The sequence below is a fragment of the Heptranchias perlo genome, chromosome 19, assembly GCF_035084215.1.
Source record: "Heptranchias perlo isolate sHepPer1 chromosome 19, sHepPer1.hap1, whole genome shotgun sequence".
NCBI classification, from domain to species: Eukaryota; Metazoa; Chordata; class Chondrichthyes; order Hexanchiformes; family Hexanchidae; genus Heptranchias; species Heptranchias perlo.
Window position 1 is genome coordinate 30,444,342 of NC_090343.1, and position 26,398 is coordinate 30,470,739.

The 26,398-nt window shown below is 42.6% G+C and overlaps 1 protein-coding gene across 1 annotated transcript in view; it reads right to left on the bottom strand.

The window, feature by feature from the left end:
- Positions 1 to 305: 305 nt before the first annotated feature.
- The window catches only part of LOC137335348 (cadherin-like protein 26), a 72,049-nt gene continuing 45,956 nt past the window's right edge, over positions 306 to 26,398 (bottom strand). The window contains exons 14-20 of the mRNA XM_068000681.1: positions 23,478 to 23,552; positions 22,767 to 22,838; positions 20,533 to 20,622; positions 19,102 to 19,173; positions 12,378 to 12,467; positions 10,950 to 11,039; positions 306 to 1,691 (exon numbers count right to left, since the gene is read on the bottom strand). Coding sequence (XP_067856782.1) covers positions 1,500 to 1,691; positions 10,950 to 11,039; positions 12,378 to 12,467; positions 19,102 to 19,173; positions 20,533 to 20,622; positions 22,767 to 22,838; positions 23,478 to 23,552 — 681 coding nt within the window. The 3' untranslated portion in view covers positions 306 to 1,499. The remainder of the gene's footprint in view (positions 1,692 to 10,949; positions 11,040 to 12,377; positions 12,468 to 19,101; positions 19,174 to 20,532; positions 20,623 to 22,766; positions 22,839 to 23,477; positions 23,553 to 26,398) is intronic.

The following is a 26,398-nucleotide window of genomic DNA, read 5'->3' on the forward strand; positions in this document are numbered from 1 at the left end:
ATTGCTAAATCTCTGCATTTTTTCACCTGTCCACAGCTTTCACCTTGCTTTACTAAAATGTTTTCAGCCAGTTAAAGCAGTTTGGTGATATGTTTGTATTCTTATTTCATTTGAATAATAATGGACTGAACTCAATAAAGCTATAAAATAACATAATTGTCCTCAGGAGCTTTAAAAAAATTATGAAACACTTGTTATTTGCATATTCTTAACGAAATGCACAACACTGGGTCTTTATTTTGATTTATAAAAAAAGAGAATTGTGGAGTTGAATTTCCATGGGGATTCTCTTGATTGTTTGCTGTAGCTGCAGCAGAAAATCCACAAAAATCCTGGAGAAACGAAGTAAACATTAATTATGCTGTTTCTCCGGGGTTTCCTTGGATCTTGCGTCAAAGTTATGCTGGACAATTGAGAAAACTCTAATGGAAATTCAACCCCTGTATTTTTTGGCTATTCCACTTAAGTATATGATATAAGGCAAACCATTTATATAGAAATCAGAAGGGAATAACAATAGTTACATCGAAACAACAACACAGAAACAGGCCATTTGGTCCAACTGTTCTATGCTGGCAATCATGCTGCACATGAACTTCCTCCCTCCCTACTTAATCTAACCCTATCAGCATACACTTCTATTCCTTTCTCTCTCGTGTTTATTTAGCTTCCCCTTAAATGCATCTATGCTAGTCGCCTCAACTACTCCTTGTGGTAGCGAGTTCCACATTCTTACCACTCTTTGGGAAAAGAATTTTCTCCTGAATTTCCTATTGGATTTATTAGCAACTATTTTATATTGATGACCCCCACAAGTGGAAACAGTTTATCTACATCTACCCTAACAAACCCTTTCATTATCTTAAAGACCTCTATCTTTTTCAGCCTTCTCTTTTCTAGAGAAAAGAGCCCCAAGCCTGTTTAATCTTTCCTGATAAGTGTATCCTCTCAGTTCTGGTATCATCCTTGTGAATCTTTTTTGCGCCCTCTCCAATGCCTCTATATCCTTCTATAATATGGAGACCAGAACTGTGCACAGTACTCCAAGTATGGTTTAACCAAGGTTCTATACTGGTTGAACATAACTTCTCTGCTTTTCAATTCTATCCCTCAAGAAATGAACCCCATTGCTTGATTTGCCTTTTTTTATGGCCTTATAAACCTGTGTCGTTGCTTTTAGTGATTTTTGTATCTGTACCCCTAGATCCCTTTGCTCCTCTATCCCATTTACATTCTTATTATTAGGGTGATTTTTTTCTACAGTTTAACATGCAACACCAATGTCCGGGCTTTTTTTTAAACTTAAAGCTCTCTTACTGATGTTACTAATTTAGTTACAACATAATTATTTCATAAATGAGTTATGCCTAATATCAAACTTTGGGAAAATAGATGTATCCATTATGCAAATGTCACAATTAGAAAGTATCAAAGATAATTTGGGCAATATGTAAACAGCTGTCATTAATGTTCATAGTCACTTTCCATTACCGTTGACCTTACTGTGGATAGTTCTGCTGACAAACTCTTGCTAGTGGTATAAACTTTGGCCCCAAGTCATTCAAGTAGTCAGAATCAGTGCCATCTTCATGTATGCTGATGGGATCAAGAGATGATGCACACAGCTCTTCTCCTTCATAGCTATATACATGAGGCTTATTACTAACTTCTACATCATCTGTATCCAGTCCCTGAAAATACAAGTTGAAGCAATAATGATCAACATAGATATGCTGTTATTCATAGTTTGACCTGACATTCTATTAAAATGACAGCCAAACATCAATCAGTTTCAGTTGTTCAGTTAAAATCTAAACGTCATTTTGTTCCAATTTTTGCAACCTAATTCCCAGATAAATGTCATACAGCCAGTATTTTAAAAGTAAGAAATATAGGAGAAATGATCGTATATTTGACAATAATCACTGACCTGCTGACCTGAAGAGACACTGGGGGTTTGTCCTCTGCGGGGCAGAGTTCTTTCGGGCCAATGCAACCAAGGAAATGCCACTGCAGCACCATAAAGAGTGGTGTGAAAACTTAAAGGGGCAGGTGTCCCAAAGCTTTGAATCAAGGCTGCCACTGAAGGCCTTCAGCTGGGCCTGACTTGGACGGCAAAGCCCTCCACTTCCATTGTGGAAACTCGAGGCCTTTACCGCAGCTTCCTAGGGCCTATTGCCACATCTTACACGGTCGTGACCAAGGCAGATGTGGGGGAAATCCATCAGCGACCCGGACACCACCCCTCACCATCATTTGCATGCGGTGGGTGAGGAAGGTGCAGCCAATGGTGGGCGGGGGGAGGGAAATCCTAGTCGGGGAGGTGAGGTGGAGGTAAAAGTAAGCCTCACAACTCAAATTTTCCCTCATTCTCTGCTGCGATCCAGACCAGTTTTGAGCAGGGTCCTGGAAGAAAATTCACTCCACTGTGTAGAAGAAGACAGAGGCCTTTGTAAGGTTAAGCCTTTTACATGATATTTTTCCAGTATATAAAACTTATGTTTTGTATGGGTGTTTTTAACATATAAAACATATAAACCATTCACTTTTGGATTAGGCATTCTAATATATATAGCCAGCTTGGGCTTATAGAAATTAGTTTAAGCATTAACACATTAACAGTTAAAAAGACAAAAATGGTCAAATTAAACTATCCATATGGAAGAAGGATTTTGCTAACAAAGGATGCTTCTGAAACTTGTTTTTATAGCAGTCTGTTCCAAGGATGAGAAACAAGGCTTCAAGAGAATTTGGACACTGATAAAGGAGGCCTAAGCATTCCACAGTCTGGAACAAAAGAGATAAAAGACATGCAGCTGTGGACAACCCACTCAAGTGTACATAGAGTCATAGAAAGGTTACAGCATGGAAGAAGGCCATTTGGCCCATCAAGTTTGTGCCGGCTCTATACAAGAGCAATCCAGCTAGTCTCACACCCCTGCCTTATCCCCATAGCCAAGCAATTTTTTTCCTTTCAAGTACTTATTCAGTTCCCTTTTGAAAGCCATGATTGAATCTGACTCCGCCACCCACTCTGGCAGTGCATTCCAGATCCTAACCACTCATAGCAACATAGGAAAAGGAGTAGGCCATTCAGCCCCTCGAGCCCACTCCGCCATTTGATAAGATCATGGCTGATCTGTGATCTAACTCAATATACCTGCCTTTGGCCCATATCCCTTAATACCTTTGATTGGCAAAAAGCTATCTATCTCAGATTTAAAATTAGCAATTGAGCTAGCATCAATTGCCATTTGCGGAAGAGAGTTCAGAACTTCTATCACCCTTTGTGTGTAGAAGTGTTTTCTAATCTCACTCCTGAAAGGTCTGGCTCTAATTTTTAGACTGTGCCCCCTAGTCCTAGAATCCCCAACCAGCGGAAATAGTTTCCCTCTATCCACCCTATCTGTCCCCCTTAATATCTTATAAACTTCGATCAGATCACCCCTTAACCTTAAAAACTCCAGAGAATACAACCCCAATTTGTGTAATCCCTCCTCGTAACTTAACCCTTGAAGTCTGGGATCTAATAAACCTACGCTGCACTCCCTCCAAGGCCAATATGTCCTTCCGAAGGTGCGGTGCCCAGAACTGCTCACAGTACTCCAGGTACGGTCTAACCAGGGTTATGTATAGCTGCAGCATAACTTCTGCCCTCTTGTACTCTTGTCCTCCAGATATAAAGGTCAGCATTCTATTAGCCTTACTGATTATTTTCTGCACCTGTTCATGACACTTCAATGATCTATGTACCTAAGTCCCTTTGGGCATCCACTGTTTTTAACTTTTTACCATTTAGAAAGTACCCTGTTCTATCCTTTTTTGGTCCAAAGTGGATGACCTCACATTTGCCTACATTGAATTCCATTTACCACAGTTTTGCCCATTCACCTAATCTATCAATATCCCTTTGTAATTTTATGTTTTCATCTACACTGCTTACAATGCCACCAATCTTTGTGTCATCGGCAAACTTAGATATGAGACTTTCTATGCCTTCATCTAAGTCGTTAATAAATATTGTGAATAATTGAGGCCCCAAGACAGATCCCTGTGGGACTCCATTAGTCACATCCTGCCAATGTGAGTACCTACCCATTATCCCTACTCTCTGTCGCCTTTCGCTCAGCTAACTTCCTAAGCAAGTCCGTACTTTTCCCTCGATTCCATGGGCTTCTATCTTAGCTAACAGTCTTTTATGTGGGACTTTATCAAATGCCTTCTGGAAGTCCATATAAATAACATCCATTGACATTCCCCTGTCCACTACTTTAGTCACCTCTTCAAAAAATTCAATCAGGTTTGTCAGGCACGACCTACCTTTTACAAATCCATGCTGGCTCTCTCTGATTAACTGAAAATTTTCGAGGTGTTCAGTCACCCTATCCTTAATTATAGACTCCAGCATTTTCCCCACAACAGATGTTAGGCTAACTGGTCTATAATTCCCTGGTTTCCCTCTCTCTCCTTTCATAAAAAGAGGAGTGACATGTGCAATTTTCCAATCTAGAGGAACAGTTCCTGAATCTAGAGAACTTTGAAAGATTATAATTAGGGCATTTGCAATGTGCTCACCTACTTCCTTTAAAACCCTGGGATGGAAACTATCTGGTCCTGGGGATTTGTCACTCTTTAGTGCTATTATTTTCTTCATTACTGTTGTTTTACTTATGTTAATTTTATTGAGTCCCTGTCCCCGATTCAATATTAGTTTTCTTGGGATTTCCAGCATGCTATCCTCTTTTTCGACTGTAAATACTGACGCAAAGTAATTGTTCAACATGTCCGCCATTTCCTCATTGTCAATGACAATATCTCCATTTTCAGTTTTTAAGGGGCCAACACTGCTCCTGACCACCCTCTTTTTCCTAATATAACTATAAAAGTTCTTTGTATTGTTTTTGATATCACTTGCAAGTTTCTTTTCATACTCTCTTTTTGTAGCTCTTACTGTCTGTATGTGACCCTTTGTTGATCTTTGTATCTTTCCCATTCGCCAGTATCTGTGCCATTTTTTGCCTTTTTGTATGCCCTTTCCTTATGTCTTATACTGTCCCTTATCTCTTTAGATGTCCAGGGCTGTTTTTTTTTGGCAAGTAGAGTTCTTGCCCCTCAGGGGTATAAACCGGTTCTGTATCACTCGCTGTGTAAAAAAGTTTTTCCACATGTTGCCTTTGGTTCTTTTCCCAATCACCTTAAATCTATGTCTTCTGGTTCTTGACCCTTCTACCAATGGGAACTGTTTCTCTTTACCTACTCTGTCTGGACCCTTCATGATTTTGAATACCTCTATCAAATCTCCTCTCAACCTTCTCTGTTCCAAGGAGAACAACTCCAGTTTCTCCAGTCTATCCACGTAACTGAAGTCCCTCATCCCTGGAATCATTCTAGTAAATCTCTTTTGCACCTTCTCTAAGGCCTTCACATCTTTCCTAAAGTGCGGTGCCCAGAACTGAACACAATACTCCAGTTGTGGCTGAACCAATGTTTTATAAAGGTTCATCATGACTTCCTTGCTTTTGTACTCTATGCCTCTATTTATAAAGCCTTGGATCCCATATGCTTTTTTAACCGCTTTCTCAACCTGCCCTACCACCTTCAATGATTTGTGCACATACACCCCCAGATCTCTCTGTTTCTGTACCCCTTTTAGAATTGTGTCCTTCAGTTTATATTGCCTCTCCTCATTCTTCCTACCGAAATGTATCACTTCGCATGTTTCCGTGTTAAATTATATCAGCCAAGTGTCCGCCCATGCCTCCAGCCTGCTTATATCCTCTTGAAGTCTATCACTATCCTCCTCACTGTTCACTACACTTCCAAGTTTTGTGTCATCTGTAAATTTTGAAATTGAGCCCTGTACACCCAAGTCCAAGTATTTAACATATATCAAGAAAAGCAGTGGTCCTAGTACCGACCCCTGGGGCACACCACTGTATACCTTCCTCCAGTCCGAAGAACAACCGTTCACCACGACTCTCTGTTTCCTGTTACTTAGCCAATTCTGTATTCATGCTGCTACTGCCCCATTTATTCCATGGGCATCAATTTTGATGACAAGCTTATTATGCAGCACTTTATCAAATGCCTTTTGAAAGTCCATGTACACCACATCAACTGCATTGCCCTCATCAACCCTTTCTGTTACCTCATTAAAAAACTCAATCAAATTAGTTAAACACGATTTGCCTTTAACAAATCCGTGCTGACTTTCCCTAATCAATCCACACTTGTCCAAGTGACTGCTAATTCTCTCCCGGATTATCTTTTCTAAAGGTTTCCCCACCACCGAAGTTAAACTGACTGGCTTGTTGTTGCTGGGTTTATCCTTATACCCTTTTTTGAACAAGGGTGTAACATTTGCAATTCTCCACTCCTCTGGCACCACCCCCGTATCTAAGGCTGATTAGAAGATTATGGCCACTACCTCCGCAATTTCCACCCTTACTTCCCTCAGCAACCTAGGATGCATCCCAGCCGGACCGGGTGACTTATCTACTTTAAGTACAGCTATCCTTTCTAGTACATCCTCTTGATCAATTTTTAGCCCATCCAGTAGCTCAACTACATCTTCCTTTACTGAGACTCTGGGAGCATCTTCTTCCTTGGTAAAGACAGATGCAAAGTATTCATTTAGTACCTTGGCCATCCCCTCGGTCTCCATGAGTAGATCTGCTTTTTGGTCCCTAATTGGCCCCAGTCCTCCTCTTACTATCCATTTACTGTTTACAAGCCTATAGAAGACTTTTGGATTCCCTTTTATGTTGGCCGCCAGTTTATTCTCATATTCTCTCTTATTTCCTTTTTCACTTTCCCTCTGAACTTTCTATATTCAGCCTGGTTCTCACTTGTGATATCAACCTGACATCTGCCATACACCCCTTTTTTCTGCTTCATCTTACTCTCTATTTTTTGTCATCCAGGAAGCTCTGGCTTTAGTTGCCCTACCTTTCTCCCTCGTAAGAATGTACCTAGACTGTACCCGAACCATCTTCTCGTTAAAGGCCGCCCCCCATTATTCAATTACAATTTTGCCTGCCAATCTTTGACAGGCTTATTATGAGACAGTGTGTTTTAAAACTCTAAAATTCTTGTAGAGACCCCAGATGTGAATCCATGAGGAGAACAGGGTAATGTTGGCCCAGAAATTGCTTCTAAAATAATGGTGAGCTCAACAGCGCTCATCGTTAATAGTGGCGAAATTGAAGAGCAAGTTCTGGTATCTGCAAATGCGCAGTCAATCACGGAAATACGGAACTTGCTCTCCCTGGCTCGCCGCGATATGCCAGACTCGCGTGAAAGGGATATCGCCAGCTGGAATCACTGGAATCAATGGACCAACGCCAAATTGCTCTCCTGCTCAGCTGGAAACTAAGTAATATCATCACAAGAAAGCTACGCTCAAAAATATCAGCTCTAAACTAAGATTTTATGGTGTGGTATGTCTTAAAGACTGCCAAACAACCTCTCTGACACTGAAAATTAAATCTAAAAAATATGGAGTCTCATTAATTGTGATTTTAAGAGTTGTTGGACAGTTAAAAAGAAATTGTTTCAATATTTTTACTTTATCTTTCTGTCTCTTTTATCTCTATCCTTTAATTCAATATTTCTTACCCTCTCTTTATTTCGCGGTCTCTAACTGTTTTTACAATGTTTTTCATTTTTTACCTTTCACTTCCTGGTTTTGACTCACTGACTCTTCACGGCTCCTCTCATCACTTGCATGGTCTCTTTGGAGTTAACACTGGACTCTTTACAGCTTTGAATTAGAGGAACTTCACACAGTAAAGACACGCAGTGAGTTTGTGGGTGAGAATAAATCTATGGACCGGCGAGCGCCGTTCGGAACAATTTCTGGACCATTGCTTCTTTCTTTATTATACTATTATTGGAATAGATCAATGTTAAGACTCGTTCTCACATAATAAACAGACCTGTTGCAACCATTTGGTGTCAGATTCGAATTCTCTTACAATTGGTGTCTGGTGGCAGAATCTGACGAGCGACATTCCTGCTTGTACCTGGGTGGATCGGGACGAGTTTGTTTAGGAAGGAAACCGATTTGGCGGGGGTGCGCGGTTAATTCCCTCCAACAATAATAGTAACCGTTAATACAGTAACAAAAGCTTTAGACGAGAAGCAGAACAATGTAGTCGGTATAAAGGAGCTGATCCCTGAGATAATCGAGATGATTCGCAATGGCGAGATCCTACATAGAGAAGTTGGTAGATGACAAAAAAATGAAAATGAAACTTGCAAGACGGTTGTTACAGTATGCGGCTTACTTCTGTGCACAGAGAAGTGAGGCCAAAGTGAGTGATCCAGGAAAAGCACACCCACTCTTTTCAGAAACCACATTAAGGTAAGTAAAAAAACAAAAACTGTTCTTCATGTGGCCTCCAGCAGCCCCTTTTAAGGACCTTTGCTTACTGGTTAGACTGCTGTAGACCCGGAAAACCTAAGTGGAGCATATGCGGTGCATGCTCCGGCCAGTTTTTGCTTAAGCGTCCTAAAACATGACCCTGATTAGCATTTACAAGGGGCTTAATGCTTGTTTTAGGAGGGGGCCCTGAGTTCTTGGAAGGTGCAGGCTGTTGATTTGGCACTTCCAGGGTGGATCGCACTTGGAAATTGGTCCCACCAACTCCTATTTTTCGCTGAGAAACTAGACACAACGGAGACTAATTTCTCCTCCTATATAACAGTTTAATATATGTAAGGTGCCAGCCAGATAAAAGGAAAACCAATTTGCCAATGAACCAAAGATTAGGAGTATTGCAGATCACTCGCTGAAGGTGAAACAGGCGCATCACAAGACTTATCAGAAGAAGATGCAGTTCCTTCCTGGTGGTGTGGAATTTCCACCAGACAAACATCTTAAATCATAACTATACAAACTTAAAAGATTTGGAGATAGAATTTCCACGGGATTCCCAAACTGCTGCTATAATTTTGATGGAAGATTGGCAGAAACCTTGGAAAAACAGCATAAACTTAACTTCCTTAGTTTCTGTTCATCACTCAATGATCTAAAACTAGGAATCATAGGAATATAGGAAAATAAGCACAGGAGTGGGCCATTTAGTCCCTCAAGCCTTTTCCACCATTTAATGAGTTCACAGGTGATCTGTGACCCAACTCCATGTACGCGCCTTAGCCCCACATCCCTTAAAACCTTTGGTTAACAGGGTTCAACAGGATAGATGCAAGGAGGATGTTTCCCCTGGCTGGGGAATCTAGAACCAAGGGTTACAGTCTCAGAATAAGGGGTAGGCCATTTAGGACTGAGATGAGGAGAAATTTCTTCACTCAGAGGGTGTTGAATCTTTGGAATTCTCTACCCCAGAGGGCTGTGGAGGCTCAGTCATTGAATACATTCAAAACAGAGATCGATAGATTTCTAGATATTAAAGGCATCAAGGAAATGGGGATGGTGTAGGAAAAAGGCGTTGAGGTAGAAGATCAGCCATGATTTAGTTGAATGGTGGAGCAGGCTCGAGGGGTCGGATGGCTTACTCCTGCTCCTATTTCTTAGATTTTTGTTAAGAACATAAGAACATATCAATCTCAGATTTAAAATTAACAATTGAGCTAGCCTCAACTGCCGTTTGCGGAAGAGAGTTCCAAACTTCTACCACCCTTTACGTGTAGAAGTGTTTCCTAACTTAACTCCTGAAAGTCCTGGTTCTAATTTTTAGGCTATGTCCCCTAGTCCTAGACTCACCAACCAACAGAAATAGTTTCTATCAACCTACCCTATCAGTTCCCCTTAATATCTTGAAATCTTGGATCGAATCACCCCTTAATCTTCTATATTCCAGGAAAAACAACTCTAGTTTGTGTAATCTCTCCTTGTAATATAACCCTTGGAGTCCATGTATCAGTCTAGTAAATCCATGCTGCACTCCCTCCAAGACCAATATATCCTTCCTAAGGTGCAATGTCCTGAACTGAACACGGTACTCCAAGTGTGGTCTAACCAGGGCTTTGTATAGCTGTAGCTTAACTTTGTCCTCCTCGTATTCTAGATATAAAGGCCAGCATTCCATTAGGTTTTTTGATTATTTTATGTACCTGTCCATGACATTTTAATGATTTATGAACCTGGACCCCTGGGTCTCTTTGGACCTCCATTGTTTCGAGCTTTTCACCATTTAGAAAGTACTCTGATCTATCTTTTTTAGGTCCAAAGTGGATGACCTCACACTTGCCTACATTGAAATCCATTTGCCACAGTTTTGCCCATTCACCTAATCTATTAATATTTCTCTGTAATCCTCTTGAATCATCACGGTTACCCTTTTGAATCTTTTCTGCTGCCATTTTTTCTTATGTATGGTGACCTTAGATGCCATAATTCATGAGTTATCTCACTAATGATTTATAAAATATTGGTCATATATCCATAGATTTTTTTTTTTACAATCTACTTACAAAACTCTGGTAACAATCTTCAGAGATGTAACAATGCACTGTGGAGACACTTTCAATGACTGCATGAAGATCTTTTCTTGACTTACTTTATTTAATAATATACACTTCACTTTGTAATTAGATTTGCCATTTTGGGACTAATATGTATTATCTCAGACCAGAAACTTCCTCATAGCTCCGCTGTCGTATCTTCATCGGAAGTGTGGCGCATACCCTGTTTAGATGCGTAAACATACTTCTGGCAAAGCTATGGCAGAGGAGTTGGAGCAGCTCTGAGGACATTCCCGACCTTACAATGCAACAGACAACTTTGCCAGATATAGTTATCTGCTTACGTCATCACTGGCAACTTCTGCTGTATTTTCTGTGTCCTACAGAGAGATGTTGTAGCTCTTGATAAAATATTGTGACGTGTGCATACAGTCAGATCTCCTACCCACCCATAGTGAACAAAATGTCTCTGTGGTAACTGACATTTAATTTCAATATATTTCATTTTCATTTGTTCTTACCAAATAGAGCCTTTTAGCCCAAGCTTTGGAGCCATGCCCTTGTGATGTGTTGATTGGTCTCAATGTGCCACCACCATATGGAAAAATATCCTGAAAAGAGAAATTAATATTCCTCAATGAATTCAACTGCACCAAAAACTAAAAGCAATCAGATTAAATAAAGGACTGCATTTCTGGAGATTTACAAGTTATGATATATCTCTATGGGTAGCTATAATTTTCTGCTATTGTTTTTGCTTCCTGATGTGATTATACCAGTTGTAATTGACAAAGCCAAGAAGAGAGGGAAGGAAGGATTAGCATTTATATAGTGCCTTTACTGACCTCAGGATGTCCCACAGCACTTCACAGCCAATTAAGTACTTGTTTTTTTAAGTGTAGTCACTATTGTAATGTCAGGAAATGTGGTCTGTTTACGCTTGAAAACAGGACAGTAGTGGGACCAAAATCAAGTGGCGGGTAGTGGCGCTGACTTACTGCTGTGTTGATGTGTCTGCCCGTTTTTTGGAGCTCCTGTTGGAAACAGGCGGGAGCCTCCTACATATATGTAAGTCAGGGTCAAATGGTGCAGTTAAGATCACGCTACCATTTTTGTCTCTGCCACGTGTATCACTTCGTGCCCAACCAACCATGGCTGGTAGAAGTCAGGAAGTGGCTATTTCCAGTGATGACTAAAGGATCCTCAGCTGCTGTCAGGAAAAGCTGAATGGAGCTCTTGGTGCATTTTCCAATGTAATGAAGTTGCTGCTGTAGGTTCTGCACACATGTAGCGTGCTGCTCCAAAGTCCTGTTTTGCTGTATTCCTGATGCTGAATACACCTGCTCTTTTAGGTGCTGGTGCAGGCCCTTCACAAGCTGCCACCCCAACGGATTTCCCGCCTCCAGATTGACGAGCTGCCTAATGGGGAGCGTGTTTTGTGCTGGCAGCTCGCCAACCACATTATAATGAGGGCCACGGGCCAAAATCGATTGGGTGCTATGCTAACTCCTCCAGGGTGGCCTCTGTATACGCCCCACTCACCACCCTCCTGATTAATGTACGACGTGAAAATTGGCCCCATTTCCTTAACAATCAGTATCTGACCACTATTCCATTCGTAACCAGTTTGAGGCAGGCTGACCCAGCCAGACCACATAAGATGGAGTTTTCTAGCAAAGGCTGAACTGCCGTATATAATGTTTCTTAATTTAATAAAGTTATTCCCTTTCATTCAATCTTCAATTCTAAAGAATGTATAGCAATATAAACTCATTGAACCGTTTGCCATAATTTTTTAAAAAGCAGTAAAATGCGATGCATACTGAAAGAGTGATGTCTCACCTTTTAGAGGTTATTGTTGAAAAGTTTAGGGTTTTTCTGTCCTACATTAGGGATTCTAGGGTTGAAAGGGATGCTGTAGTTAGTGAAATAAATAGATTTATTCTTACCGAATACTTTCTGGTACCTTGAGTTTTTGAGCCATAATTGCAAAAAGTGTTGTTTGATCTGAATACAACACCTTCATGTGATGAACTTCCCTACAATGAAAATAAGTCATGAATTCTGAATTAATTTAACTGCTCCAAAAACTAAAACCATTCAGATTAAATGAACTGTTACTTTTTCCTAAAAAGCAATAAAATATTCACTGCTTGTAAATATAGTTTATTTCCTCATTACAAATTTCTGTTATACTTTATGTTCCACCAGCCCTCTCTGCATATATTTTTTTTTTTTATTCATTCATGGGATGTGGGCGTCGCTGACGAGGCCAGCATTTATTGCCCATCCCTAATTGCCCTCGAGAAGGTGGTGGTGAGCCGCCTTCTTGAACCGCTGCAGTCCGTGTGGTGACGGTTCTCCCACAGTGCTGTTAGGAAGGGAGTTCCAGGATTTTGACCCAGCGACGATGAAGGAACGGCGATATATTTCCAAGTCGGGATGGTGTGTGACTTGGAGGGGAACGTGCAGGTGGTGTTGTTCCCATGCGCCTGCTGCTCTTGTCCTTCTAGGTGGTAGAGGTCGCGGGTTTGGGAGGTGCTGTCGAAGAAGCCTTGGCGAGTTGCTGCAGTGCATCCTGTGGATGGTGCACACTGCAGCCACAGTGCGCCGGTGGTGAAGGGAGTGAATGTTTAGGGTGGTGGATGGGGTGCCAATCAAGCGGGCTGCTTTATCTTGGATGGTGTCGAGCTTCTTGAGTGTTGTTGGAGCTGCACTCATCCAGGCAAGTGGAGAGTATTCCATCACACTCCTGACTTGTGCCTTGTAGATGGTGGAAAGGCTTTGGGGAGTCAGGAGGTGAGTCACTCGCCGCAGAATACCCAGCCTCTGACCTGCTCTCGTAGCCACTGTATTTATATGGCTGGTCCAGTTCAGTTTCTGGTCAATGGTGACCCCCAGGATGTTGATGGTGGGGGATTCGGCGATGTCAAGGGGAGGTGGTTAGACTCTCTCTTGTTGGAGATGGTCATTGCCTGGCACTTATCTGGCGCGAATGTTACTTGCCACTTATGAGCCCAAGCCTGGATGTTGTCCAGGTCTTGCTGCATGCGGGCTCGGACTGCTTCATTATCTGAGGGGTTGCGAATGGAACTGAACACTGTGCAGTCATCAGCGAACATCCCCATTTCTGACCTTATGATGGAGGGAAGGTCATTGATGAAGCATCTGAAGATGGTTGGGCCTAGGACACTGCCCTGAGGAACTCCTGCAGCAATGCCCTGGGGCTGAGATGCTTGGCCTCCAACAACCACTACCATCTTCCTTTGTGCTAGGTATGACTCCAGCCACTGGAGAGTTTTCCCCCTGATTCCCATGGACTTCAATTTTACTAGGGCTCCTTGGTGCCACACTCGGTCAAATGCTGCCTTGATGTCAAGGGCAGTCACTCTCACCTCACCTCTGGAATTCAGCTCTTTTGTCCATGTTTGGACCAAGGCTGTAATGAGGTCTGGAGCCGAGTGGTCCTGGCGGAACCCAAACTGAGCATCGGTGAGCAGGTTATTGGTGAGTAAGTGCCGCTTGATAGCACTGTCGACAACACCTTCCATCACTTTGCTGATGATTGAGAGTAGACTGATGGGGCGGTAATTGGCCGGATTGGATTTGTCCTGCTTTTTGTGGACAGGACATACCTGGGCAATTTTCCACATTGTCGGTTAGATGCCAGTGTTGTAGCTGTACTGAAACAGCTTGGCTAGAGGCACAGCTAGTTCTGGAGCACAAGTCTTCAGCACTACAGCCGGGATGTTGTCGGGGCCCATAGCCTTTGCTGTATCCAGTGCACTCAGCCGTTTCTTGATATCACGTGGAGTGAATCGAATTGGCCGAAGACTGGCTTCCGTGATGGTGGGGATATCGGGAGGAGGCTGAGATGGATCATCCACTCGGCACTTCTGGCTGAAGATGGTTGCAAACGCTTCAGCCTTGTCTTTTGCACTCACGTGCTGGACTCCGCCATCATTGAGAATGGGGATGTTTGCAGAGCCTCCTCCTCCCGTTAGTTGTTTAATTGTCCACCACCATTCACGACTGGATGTGGCAGGACTGCAGAGCTTTGATCTGATCCGTTGGTTGTGGAATCGCTTAGCTCTGTCTATAGCATGTTGCTTCCGCTGTTTAGCGTGCATGTAGTCCTGAGTTGTAGCTTCACCAGGTTGGTACCTCATTTTTAGGTACGCCTGGTGCTGCTCCTGGCATGCTCTTCTACACTCCTCATTGAACCAGGGTTGATCCCCTGGCTTGTTGGTAATGGTAGAATGAGGAATATGCCGGGCCATGAGGTTACAGATTGTGGTGGAATACAATTCTGCTGCTGCTGATGGCCCACAGCGCCTCATGGATGCCCAGTTTTGTGCTGCTAGATCTGTTCTGAATCTATCCCATTTAGCACGGTGGTAGTGCCACACAACACGTTGGATGGTGTCCTCAGTGCGAAAACAGACTTCATCTCCACAAGGACTGTGCGGTGGTCACTCCTACCAATACTGTCATGGACAGATGCATCTGCGACAGGTAGATTGGTGAGGACGAGGTCAATAAGTTTTTCCCTCGTGTTGGTTCGCTCACCACCTGCCACAGGCCCAGTCTGGCAGCTATGTCCTTCAGGACTCAGCCAGCTCGGTCAGTAGTGGTGCTACCGAGCCACTCTTGGTGATGAACATTGAAGTCCCCCACCCAGAGTACATTTTGTGCCCTTGCTACCCTCAGTGCTTCCTCCAAGTGGTGCTCAACATGGAGGAGGACTGATTCATCAGCTGAGAGAGCACGGTACGTGGTAATCAGCAGGAGGTTTCCTTGCCCATGTTTTACCTGATGCCATGAGATTTCATGGGGTCCAGAGTCAATGTTGAGGACTCCCAGGGCCACTCCCTCCTGACTGTATATCACTGTACCACCACCTCTGGTGGGTCTGTCCTGCCGGTGGGACAGGACATACCCAGGGATGGTGATGGAAGAGTCTGGGACGTTGGCTGAAAGATATGATTCTGTGAGTATGGCTATGTCATGCTGTTGCTTGACTAGTCTGTGGGACAGCTCTCCCAATTTTGGCACAAGTCCCCAGATGTTGGTAAGGAGGACCTTGCAGGGTCGACTGGGCTTGGTGTTTTTTTGCCGTTGTCGTGTCCAGTGCATAGTGGTCCGATGCCGGGTGGTCCGTCCGGTTTTATTCTTATTATGACTTTTCGTAGCGAGATTTTACAACTGAGTGGCTTGCTAGGCCATTTCAGAGGGCAATTAAGAATCAACCACATTGCTGTGGGTCTTGAGTCACATATAGGCCAGACCGGGTAAGGACGGCAGGTTTCCTTCCCTGAAGGACATTAGTGAACCAGATGGGTTTTTACGACAATCCGGTAGTTTCATGGCCACCATTACTGATACTAGTATTTTAATTCCAGATTTTTATTTAATTAATTGAATTTAATTAATTAATTGAATTTAAATTTGCCAGCTGCCGTGGCGGGATTTGAACTCATGACTCTGGATTACTAGTCCAGTAACATAACCACTATGCTACCATTGCTATCTGTTGACTTGTGAACAAGGCCTTTGCTATCCGCAACCTTATTATGGATGATTGCATTGACATCATGACTTTGACTGAACCTTGGCTCACGGGTGGTGACACCTTATCCCTCACTGAAGCCTCCCTGCCTGGCTATACTTTCCTCCACCAGCCTCGCCCAAACGGTCACCATGGTGATGTGACCTCTACACCTTGGTCTCTCCCCCTCCTCCTCTAGCACCAGCTTCTCCTTCAAGCACCCCACCTTGTTCCATCTCTCTCACCTCTCCTATAAAATTTTCATTCTCTACCACTCCCCTGAAGTCCCATCCAGAGTTTCTCTACAAGATATCCTCCCTCTTTTCCTCCCTTAGCCTCTGCATGGAGCAGCTTCTCATCCTCAGTGATTTAATTCTCCATCTCAATTCACCTTGCCATCTCTCCCCTGTCCTCCCATAACCTCTCCCTCCTTATAAACTCTCTTACTCATATTGACAGCCACCCCTTCTCCCCTGCCCCCTCCACCTTCACCTCCAACAACAAATGCAAGGACCTCTTTGTCACTATGATTGAAACCACCCATTCTTCTGTCTCTGCTACTTTGCCTTGCCCACCAAGCTGAACCTCCCCCAAGGCTCCCCCTTGCCCTAGCCCCGATCCCAGATATTTCTTTAGTTTCTCTCCTATCTTCTCTGAGCTCATCTTGTCCGCAAGACTCACTTTCTGGTTCCTTGACTCCGTTCGCACTAAACTGTTGGCAAACGGAATATTGGCCTTTATTTCTAGGGGGATGGAGTATAAAAGCAGGGAAGTCATGTTACAACTGTGCAGGGTGCTGGTGAGACCACACCTGGAGTACTGCCTACAGCTCTGGTGCCCTTATTTAAGGAAGGACATACTTGCATTGGAGGCAGTTCAGAAAAGGTTCACTAGGTTGATTCCGGGTATGGAAGGGTTGTCTTATGAGGAAAGATTGAACAGGTTGGTTCTATACTCATTGGAGTTTAGAAAAATGAGAGGAGATCTTACAGAAACATACAAGATTCTGAGGGGACTCGATAGGGTAGATGCTGAGAGGATGTTACCCCTCATGGGGGAATCTAAAACTAGAGGACATAGTCTCAGAATAAGGGGTTTCCCATTTAAGATGGAAATTAGGAGGAATTTCTTCTCCCAGAGGCTCGTGAATCATTGGAATTCTTTACCCCAAAAAGCTGTGGAGGCTGAGTCATTGAATACATTCAAGGCTGAGTTAGACAAATTTTTGATCAGCAACGGAGTCAAAGGATATGGGGAAAAGGCGGGAAAGTGGAGTTGAGGTAAAAATCAGATCAGCCATGATCTCATTAAATGGCGGAGCAGGCTCGAGGGGCCGAATGGCCTACTCCTGCTCCTATCTCTTATGGTTTTATGGTTATAGTCATTCAACTTTCCTTTCTGGTCCCCATGCTAAGGGGTGATTTGATTGAGGTTTTTAGGATTTTGAAAAGAATTGATAGGGTAGATAGAGATACACTTTTTCTGCTGATGGGGGAGTCTAAGACAAAGGGACATTACCCTAAAAGCAGAGCCAGGCCATTCAGGAGAGAAGTTAGGAAGCAGTTTTTCACACAAGGGGTAGTAGAAGTGTGGAACTCTCTCACACAAAAAGCAGCAGATGCTAGCTCAATTAATAATTTTAAATCTGAGATCAACAGATTTTTGCTAGCTAAGGGTATTAAGGGATATGGAGCCAAGGTGGGTGGATGGAGTTAGGATACAGATCAGCCATTGAATGGCAGAACAGGCTAGAGAGGCTGAATGGCCTACTCCTTTTCCTATGTTCCTAGCTGACATTGTAAATGGTTCCCTCTCCTTAAGTATTATCACCTTCCCTTTCAAAACAACCAACATCACCACCCTCCTCAAAAAACCCACCATTAACCCCCCTGTCCCTGTAAACTACCACCTCATGTTCAACCTCCCTTTTCTCTCCAAAGTCCTTTGTTGTTGCCTTCCAAATCCATGCCCATCTTTCCCACAACTCCATGTTTGAATCTCTCAAATCAGATTTCCGCCCTGAAACTGCCCTCATCAAAGTCACAAATTATATCCTCTGAGACTAGTGCATTTTCCCTCCTTGTCCGCCTCAAACTCTCTGCAGTCTTTGACATAGTTGACCACAGGAACCTCATCCAATGCCTCTCCTCCATTGTCCAGCTCAGCGAGACTGCCCTTGCTTGTTTCCACTCTTAGCTATCCAATTGTCGCCAAAGCATCTCCAGCAATGGCTTCTCTTTTCACTCCCACACCATTATCTCTGGAGTACCCTAAGGATGTATCCTTGGTCCTATCCTCTTCCTCATATAGATTCTGTCCCTTGGCGACATTACTTGAAGACATGGGGTCAACTTCCACAGAAGAAAATAACCCATGAAAATAATCCATGGCCCTTCCAATGTATTCCTACTTGGTAGGAGTCAGTCGGAAGGGTTGGAAAATAGATTGACCCCTGGATACGCATAACATTGAACTTTCCAGGTTGGCCTTTTTGGGATAGTGGCCTCTGTCATTGGTATAGGATGGGTTGGGGCTTCCTTACATTAGGAGTTCGTCTATCCTGGGTCCTTGATAGGACTCAGCAAAGTATTAGCAGAGGTACAACAGTTGTGGTGATCACCTGTGGTTCCAGGTCAGGATTGTGGCCTGGACCCACCCCAAAGAAAAAGGACACAATATATTGAAGATTTAAAAGTGATAAACCCTACCACACAGGGTGGTGGTGGGGGGTGGAGGGTGAGGAGACAAAGAATGATTCTTTCCAGTGGGCGCCCGGCATTTCCTCCCTGAACCAGGCACCATTTGGCTGGACTTTCCTGTCTCTTCAGTAGGTGGGCACCTTAGGTGTGCCTAGGGTGGATTTTCAGGCCCGCAATATCTAACATATTGGTAATAGTGCTTTAATGTTCTGGAATTGTTCCATCCTGTCAAAGAGGTAATCTGTGTGTTATGTTTAAGTATATGACCAGTGGGAACAATTTCAAACCAAGTGCTCAGTACATGTAGAAAGGCAGAGAGTAAAAGGCACATTCTTTGCAGCTCGCAGCCTCTGTGTAATATACTAACATGTCTCCATAAAAGACACATGCTCAGAGACATTAGAATATACAGTGATCTGTTCTTACCAAATAGTGACTTTTAGCCAAAGCTTTTGAGCCATATCCTTGTGACGTGCCACTTCCATATGGCAAAGTCTCCTAAAGTGAAAAGAGAAATAATAATTCTAAATAAATTCAACTGCATCAAAAACTAAAAGCAATCAGATTAAATAAAGGACTGCATTTCTGGAGATTTACAAGTTATGATATATCTCTATGGGTAGCTATAATTTTCTGCTATTGTTTTTGCTTCCTGATGTGATTATACCAGTTGTAATTAACAAAGCCAAGAAGAGAGGGAAGGAAGGATTAGCATTTATATAGTGCCTTTACTGACCTCAGGATGTCCCACAGCACTTCACAGCCAATTAAGTACTTGTTTTTTTAAGTGTAGTCACTATTGTAATGTCAGGAAATGTGGTCTGTTTACGCTTGAAAACAGGACAGTAGTGGGACCAAAATCAAGTGGCGGGTAGTGGCGCTGACTTACTGCTGTGTTGATGTGTCTGCCCATTTTTTGGAGCTCCTGTTGGAAACAGGCAGGAGCCTCCTACATATATGTAAGTCAGGGTCAAATGGTGCAGTTAAGATCACGCTACCATTTTTGTCTCTGCCACGTGTATCACTTCGTGCCCAACCAAACATGGCTGGTAGAAGTCAGGAAGTGGCTATTTCCAGTGATGACTAAAGGATCTTCAGCTGCTGTCAGGAAAAGCTGGATGGAGTTTTTGCAGACACTGGTGCATTTTCCAATGTAATGAAGTTGCTGCTGTAGGTTCTGCACACACGTAGCGTGCTGCTCCAAAGTCCTGTTTTGCCGTATTCCTGATGCTAAATACACCTGCTCTTTTAGGTGCTGGTGCAGGCCCTTCACAAGCTGCCACCCCAACGGATTTCCCGCCTCCAGATTGGCGAGCTGCCTAATGGGGAGCGTGTTTTGTGCTGGCAGCTCGCCAACCACATTATAATAAGGGCCACGGGCCAAAATCGATTGGGTGCCATGCTAACTCCTCCAGGGTGGCCTCTGTATACGCCCCACTCACCACCCTCCTGGTTAATGTGCGACATTAAAATTAGCCCCATTTCCTTAACAATCAGTATCTGACCACTATTCCATTCGTAACCAGTTTGAGGCAGGCTGACCCAGCCAGACCACATAAGATGGAGTTTTCTAGCAAAGGCTGAACTACTATATATAATGTTTCTTAATTTAATAAAGTTATTCCCTTTCATTCAATCTTCAATTCTAAAGAATGTATAGCAATATAAACTCATTGAACCGTTTGCCATAATTTTTTTAAGTGCTGTAAAATGCTATGCATACTGAAAGAGTGATGTCCCACCTTTTAGAGGTTATTGGTTACTGTTGAACAGTTTAGGGTTTTTCTGTCTTACATTAGGATATTCCAGGGTTGAAAGGAATGCTTTAGTTAGTGACATAAAGAGATTTGTTCTTACCGAATACTTTCTGGTACCCTGAGCTTTTGAGCCATAACTGCAAAAATTGTTGCTTGATCCGAAAACACCACCTACATGTGATGAACTTCCCTACAATGAAAATAAGTCATGAATTCTGAATTAATTTAACTGCTCCAAAAACTAAAACCATTCAGATTAAATGAACTGCTACTTTTTCCTGAAAAGCAATAAAATATTTACAGCTTGTAAATATAGTTTATTTCCTCATTACAAATTTCTGTTCTACTTTTTGTTTCACCAGCCCTCTCTGTAACTATCCCCCCTCTCCGCATATCCCTCCAGAATGTCTGTTCACTTGTGAACAAGGCCTTTGCTATCCGCGACCTTATTATGGATGATTGCATTGACATCATGGCTTTGACTGAACCTTGGCTCACGGGTGGTGACACCTTATCCCTCACTGAAGCCTCCCCGTCTGGCTATACTTTCCTCAACCAGCCTTGCCCAAACCGTCACCATGGCGATGTGACCCCTACACTTTTGGTCTCTCCCCCTCCTCCTCTAGCACCAGCTTCTCCTTCAAGCACCCCACCTTGTTCCATCTCTCTCACCTCTCCTATAAAATTTTCATTCTCTACCACTCCCCTGAAGTCCCATCCAGAGTTTCTCTACAAGATATCCTCCTTCTTTTCCTCCCTCAGCCTCTGCACTGAGCAGCTTCTCATCCTCAGTGATTTCATTCTCCATCTCAATTCACCTTGCCATCTCTCCCCTGATTACACAGCTACCCTGTCATCCCATAACCTCTCCCTCCTTATAAATTCTCTTACTCATATTGACAGCCACCCCTTCTCCCCTGCCCCCTCTACCTTCACCTCTAACAACAAATATGAGGACCTCTTTGTCACTATGATTGAGACCACCCATTCATCTGTCTCTGCTACTTTGCCTTGCCCACCAAGCCAAACCTCCCCCCAGGCTCCTCCCTGCCCTGGACCCGATCCCACATATTTCTTTAGTTTGTCTTCTATTTTCCCTCATGCCTTCTCTGAGCTCACCTTGTCCATGAGATCACTTTCTGGTTCCTTGACTCTCTTCACACTAAACTGATGAGCACTCATCTTTCCTTTCTGGTCCCCATGCTAACGGGTGATTTGATTGAGGTTTTTAGGATTTTGAAAAGAATTGATAGGGTAGATAGAGAGACAAGTTTTCTGCTGATGGGGGATTTTTGCTAGTCAAGGGTATTAAGGGATCTGTATCCTAACTCCATCCACCCACCTTGGCTCCATATCCCTTAATACCCTTAGCTAGCAAAAATCTATTGATCTCATATTTAAAATTATTAATTGAGCTAGCATCTACTGCTTTTTGTGTGAGAGAGTTCCACACTTCTACTATCCCTTGTGTGAAGAAGTGCTTCCTAACTTCTCTCCTGAATGGTCCGGTTCTGCTTTTAAGATTATGTCCCTTTGTCATCATTTGACAACTTCCACAGAAGAAAATAACCTATGGAGACCCCTAAAATCCATGGCCCTTCCAATGTACTCCTGCTGTAACTTGGTAGGAGTCAGTCGGAAGGGTTGGCAAATAGACTGACCTGGATACGCATAGTATTCAACTTTCCAAGTTGTCCTTTTTCGGATAGTGGCCTCTGTCATTGGTATAGAAAGGGATAGGGGTTCCTTACGTTAGGAGTTCCCCTATCCCAGATCCCTGATAATACTCAGCAAAGTATTAGCAGAGGTAGAACAGTTGTGGTGATCATCTGTGGTTCCAGGTCAGGATTGTGGCCTGGACCCCAAAGAAAAAGGACACAATATTTTGAAGATTTAAAAGTGATACACCCCAATGGTGGGGGGGGGGAGGGGGCACGAGGAGACAAGGAATGATGATTCTTTCCGCTGGGTACCCGGCATTTCCTCCCTGGACCGGGCACCATTTGGCTGGACTTTCCTGCCTCTTCAGTAGGTGGGCACCTTAGGTGTGCCTAGGGTGGATTTTCAGGGCCACAATATCTAACATATTGGTAATATTACTTTAATGTTCTGGAATTGTTCCATCCTGGGCAGTTGTCAAAGAGGTAATCTGTGTGTTTTGTTTAAGTATATGACCAGTGGGAACAATTTCAAACCAAGTGCTCAGTACATGTAGAAAGGCAGAGAGTAAAAGGCACATTCTTTGCAGCTCGCAGCCTCTGTGTAATATACTAACATGTCTCCATAAAAGACACATGCTCAGAGACATTAGAATATACAGTGATCTGTTCTTACCAAATAGTGACTTTTAGCCAAAGCTTTTGAGCCATATCCTTGTGACGTGCCACTTCCATATGGCAAAGTCTCCTAAAGTGAAAAGAGAAATAATAATTCTAAATAAATTCAACTGCATCAAAAACTAAAAGCAATCAGATTAAATAAAGGACTTTTAAAAAAAATTAAGAAAATATTAATTGGTTCCAAATGTAGCTTATTTCCTCACTACAATTTTCTGCTATAATTTTTGATTCCTGATGATTTTTTGTATTTGTTCATGGGATGTGGGCGTCACTGGCAAGGCCAGCATTTATTGCCCATCCCTAATTGCCCTTGAGAAGGTGGTGGTGAGCCGCCTTCTTGAACTGCTGCAGTCCGTGTGGTGAAGGTTCTCCCACAATGCTGTTAGGAAGGGAATTCCAGGATGTGCCTATACCAGTGGTAATTCACAAAGCCAAGAAGAGTTGCTTACATTTTATGGTTGTTTTATAACTTGTCTCAATAACCAGTGTGTCACAAGCACATGTTTTAACACCACTTTTAAACCCATTTCAAATAAAAGGATTACCAGGTCATTAAAATAAAGCTGATCGTCGAATCTCGGCTCGAGAGTCACCTCAATTTTATTTTGTTTTATAACTTATTTTGAGACCTGCAAATATGTATAGTTTCTATCCAACTAAAATGAAAAGAAAATGTCATGTTAGTGAATTACATATTTGTACTTACTGGATAGTTCCTTTTAGCCCAACTGTATGAGCCATCGATTGACCTCAATATGCCATCAACGTCTGTTAACATCCCCTGGAGTGAGAAAGGCAAAATAGTAAGGTAAATAAATCTATTCTTAGAAATACACTTTAATACAATAGAAAGCTTTATAGACATAAAGACAAATTCTAGAACATTCTCAATTCAACAGATCTTGCCATTGTGGGTGGAAGGATTGCTCCAGTGACCGTGTAGCGACATTGTAACGCATTCCTGAAGTTTCTTCCGGTCGGTATTGTGAAATCATCAAATATCGTTTTCATAAAGTAAGTCTAGTATTGTTGTAAACTAATGGAGGTGAATGACCATTTGGAACTGTCTGCAGTTAAAAAATAATGGGCACCTGTGCCAGAATGGCTGCACCTCAGGTATTGCAAACACCTGTGCTACATTTTAATTGATCTCATCTGATAAAGATCATTATCTGCAGTCAGCTCATTTAATATTTATGTGGCGTTCAGCACATGATGTGCTGGGCATGGCATGGAAGTTGAAGACTGCATTTTTGGATGGCGGCAGCTATTATAGGACTTAGGGCTGCCATTAAAGTGGTTCCATTTCATTTGGAAATTTTAATGTGTTGAGCAACTAATACCCTTTTCAAAGATTGGCTGTTGGAGGCCAAGGAAAAGCTGAGCCAGTAACAATAACTCAGGTGTAAGATTTTTTAATTCTTAACATGGGCCTCCCTTGAAGCCATCACTGGAAATGTGCTTTCAGCACCTGGAGTGCTGCTCACTTGCCCAGCTATATTAGAGGGAAGCCCCTTAATCTGCATGAAACATGGAGCCTTGATGAGCCTTGTACACAGTCAGTGTTAGGTGCTTGGTGCCGACATTTCCTTGCACTCATTGAATCTGGCGTGGATTAAGCTTCAGGTGTCTGTGCCCAGTTATAGGAGGCCTTGATGCCAGAAGTGCTGCAGCAGTTTGAGCACAACCTACTGCATTATCGACTCTTACACATACATATTTCACATAAATCCTGATTATACAGCTTGGAAAATTAGTACAATATGGAGTTCAATGATTTTATAGAAGTAAATTTACCTTAGGTTATTACCTGTAACAGACGTTCTCACAAGTAAAACATTACACAAAATTTACTGCTACCCACAAATTTGTTTACATAAGAGAATGTCTCAAAAGACCTGAGGCAGATTGTACATACAAACAAGTTATTCCAAAGCTGTAGCACAATAGAATAAAAATAAGTAAAGAGACTTACGTTAGCAAGGGTTTGGACTGGTTACACTCTTCAACAAGAACGAATTAAAAAATATATTTATAAGCAAGGATTTTTTTTTTGTCTAGCCTTAGCGACAATAGTAATAGTAGTGTCCATTATTTGCCTCTGTGAAGCACCATGGTTTAACTGCGCATTAAAGCCTCCATGCTCTTATTTTAATCTGTCCCTACGATATGACCAGTCAAACAGAGGTAGAGTAGCCCATAAACTACAGTATAATCACAAAGGTCCCAAAAATTAGTATAAATAAGGGAGGTTATTTGGCCCATCTAGCTCATCCTTCCCCCACATAATATTTTGGATTAAAGTATGAGTAATTTGAGACATGACAAATGGTAAGTGTAGCATGCTTGGAAGGAATTGGTTCACAAAGCTTTCCACTACTGAGGTTTTCCCTTGTATCATGTCTGGGTCTATTGTAGACTAATTGATAAAGATTGATTGTTATCATTAGTCAATAACTCCATTATTACTGTATCATGTGATTACCAGGATGGTAGAAGTCAAATTAGATGGACCTTGGTCTTTTTCATCTAGCAATTCCCATGTTCCTATAATAGCATCTAACTTCCTCTTATATGACTCCAGAATTTTTGCCTGCACTGCCCTACCCGGAAAACCACTTGAGGTATTGATCGATCACTCTTTTTGTGAAGAAGTGCTTCCTAACATCATCCCTGAATGTGCCTATGTCATCTTATCATCAGTCACAGTTTAACTTTGCAAAAGCAATCAGGATTAACCTTTTCTATTCTACTTGGTAACTTATATATTTTTATAAGGTCCTTGTCATTTACCTCCTTACAAGACTGAAGAATCCAAGTAGTTCTAACTTTTCTCAGAACACAGTCACAGTATAATAGCAGATACAGCACAGGAGGAGGCCATTCGGCCCATCGTGCCTGTGCCGGATCGTTAAAAGAGCTATCCAATTAGTCTCATTCCCCGCTCTTTCCCCATAGCCCATCAAGTATTTATCTAATTTGTTTTGAAAGTTACCATTGAATCTGCTATCACCACCCTTTCAGGCAGTGCATTCCAGATCATTACAACTCGCTGCATAAAAAAATGTTTCTTCTTGTCGCCTCTGGCTCTTTTGCTCTTAACTCTGTGTCCTTCTGCCATTGGGAACAGTTTCTCCTTATTTACTCTATCAAAATCATTCATGATTTTGAACACCTCTATCAAATCTCCCCTCAACCTTCTCTGTTCTAAGGAGAACAAGCCCAGCTTCTCCAGTCTCTCCACATGACTGAAGTCCCTCATCCCTGGTACCATTCTAGTAAATCTCTTCTGCACCCTCTCTAAGGCCTTGACATCCTTCCTAAAGTGTGGTGCCCAGAATTGAACACAATACTCCAGCGGAGGCCTATCCAGTGTTTTATAAAGGTTTAGCATAACTTCCTTGTTTTTGTACTATATGCATCTATTAATAAAGCCCTGGATCCCATGTGCTTTTTTATCAGCCCTCTCAACTTGTCCTGCCACCTTCAAAGATTTGTGTATATACACCCCCAAGTCTCCCTGTTCTTGCAACCCCTTTAAAATTGTACCATTTAGATTCTACTGCCTCTCCCCATTCTTCCTATCAAAATGCATCACTTCACACTTCTCTGCGTTAAATTTCATCT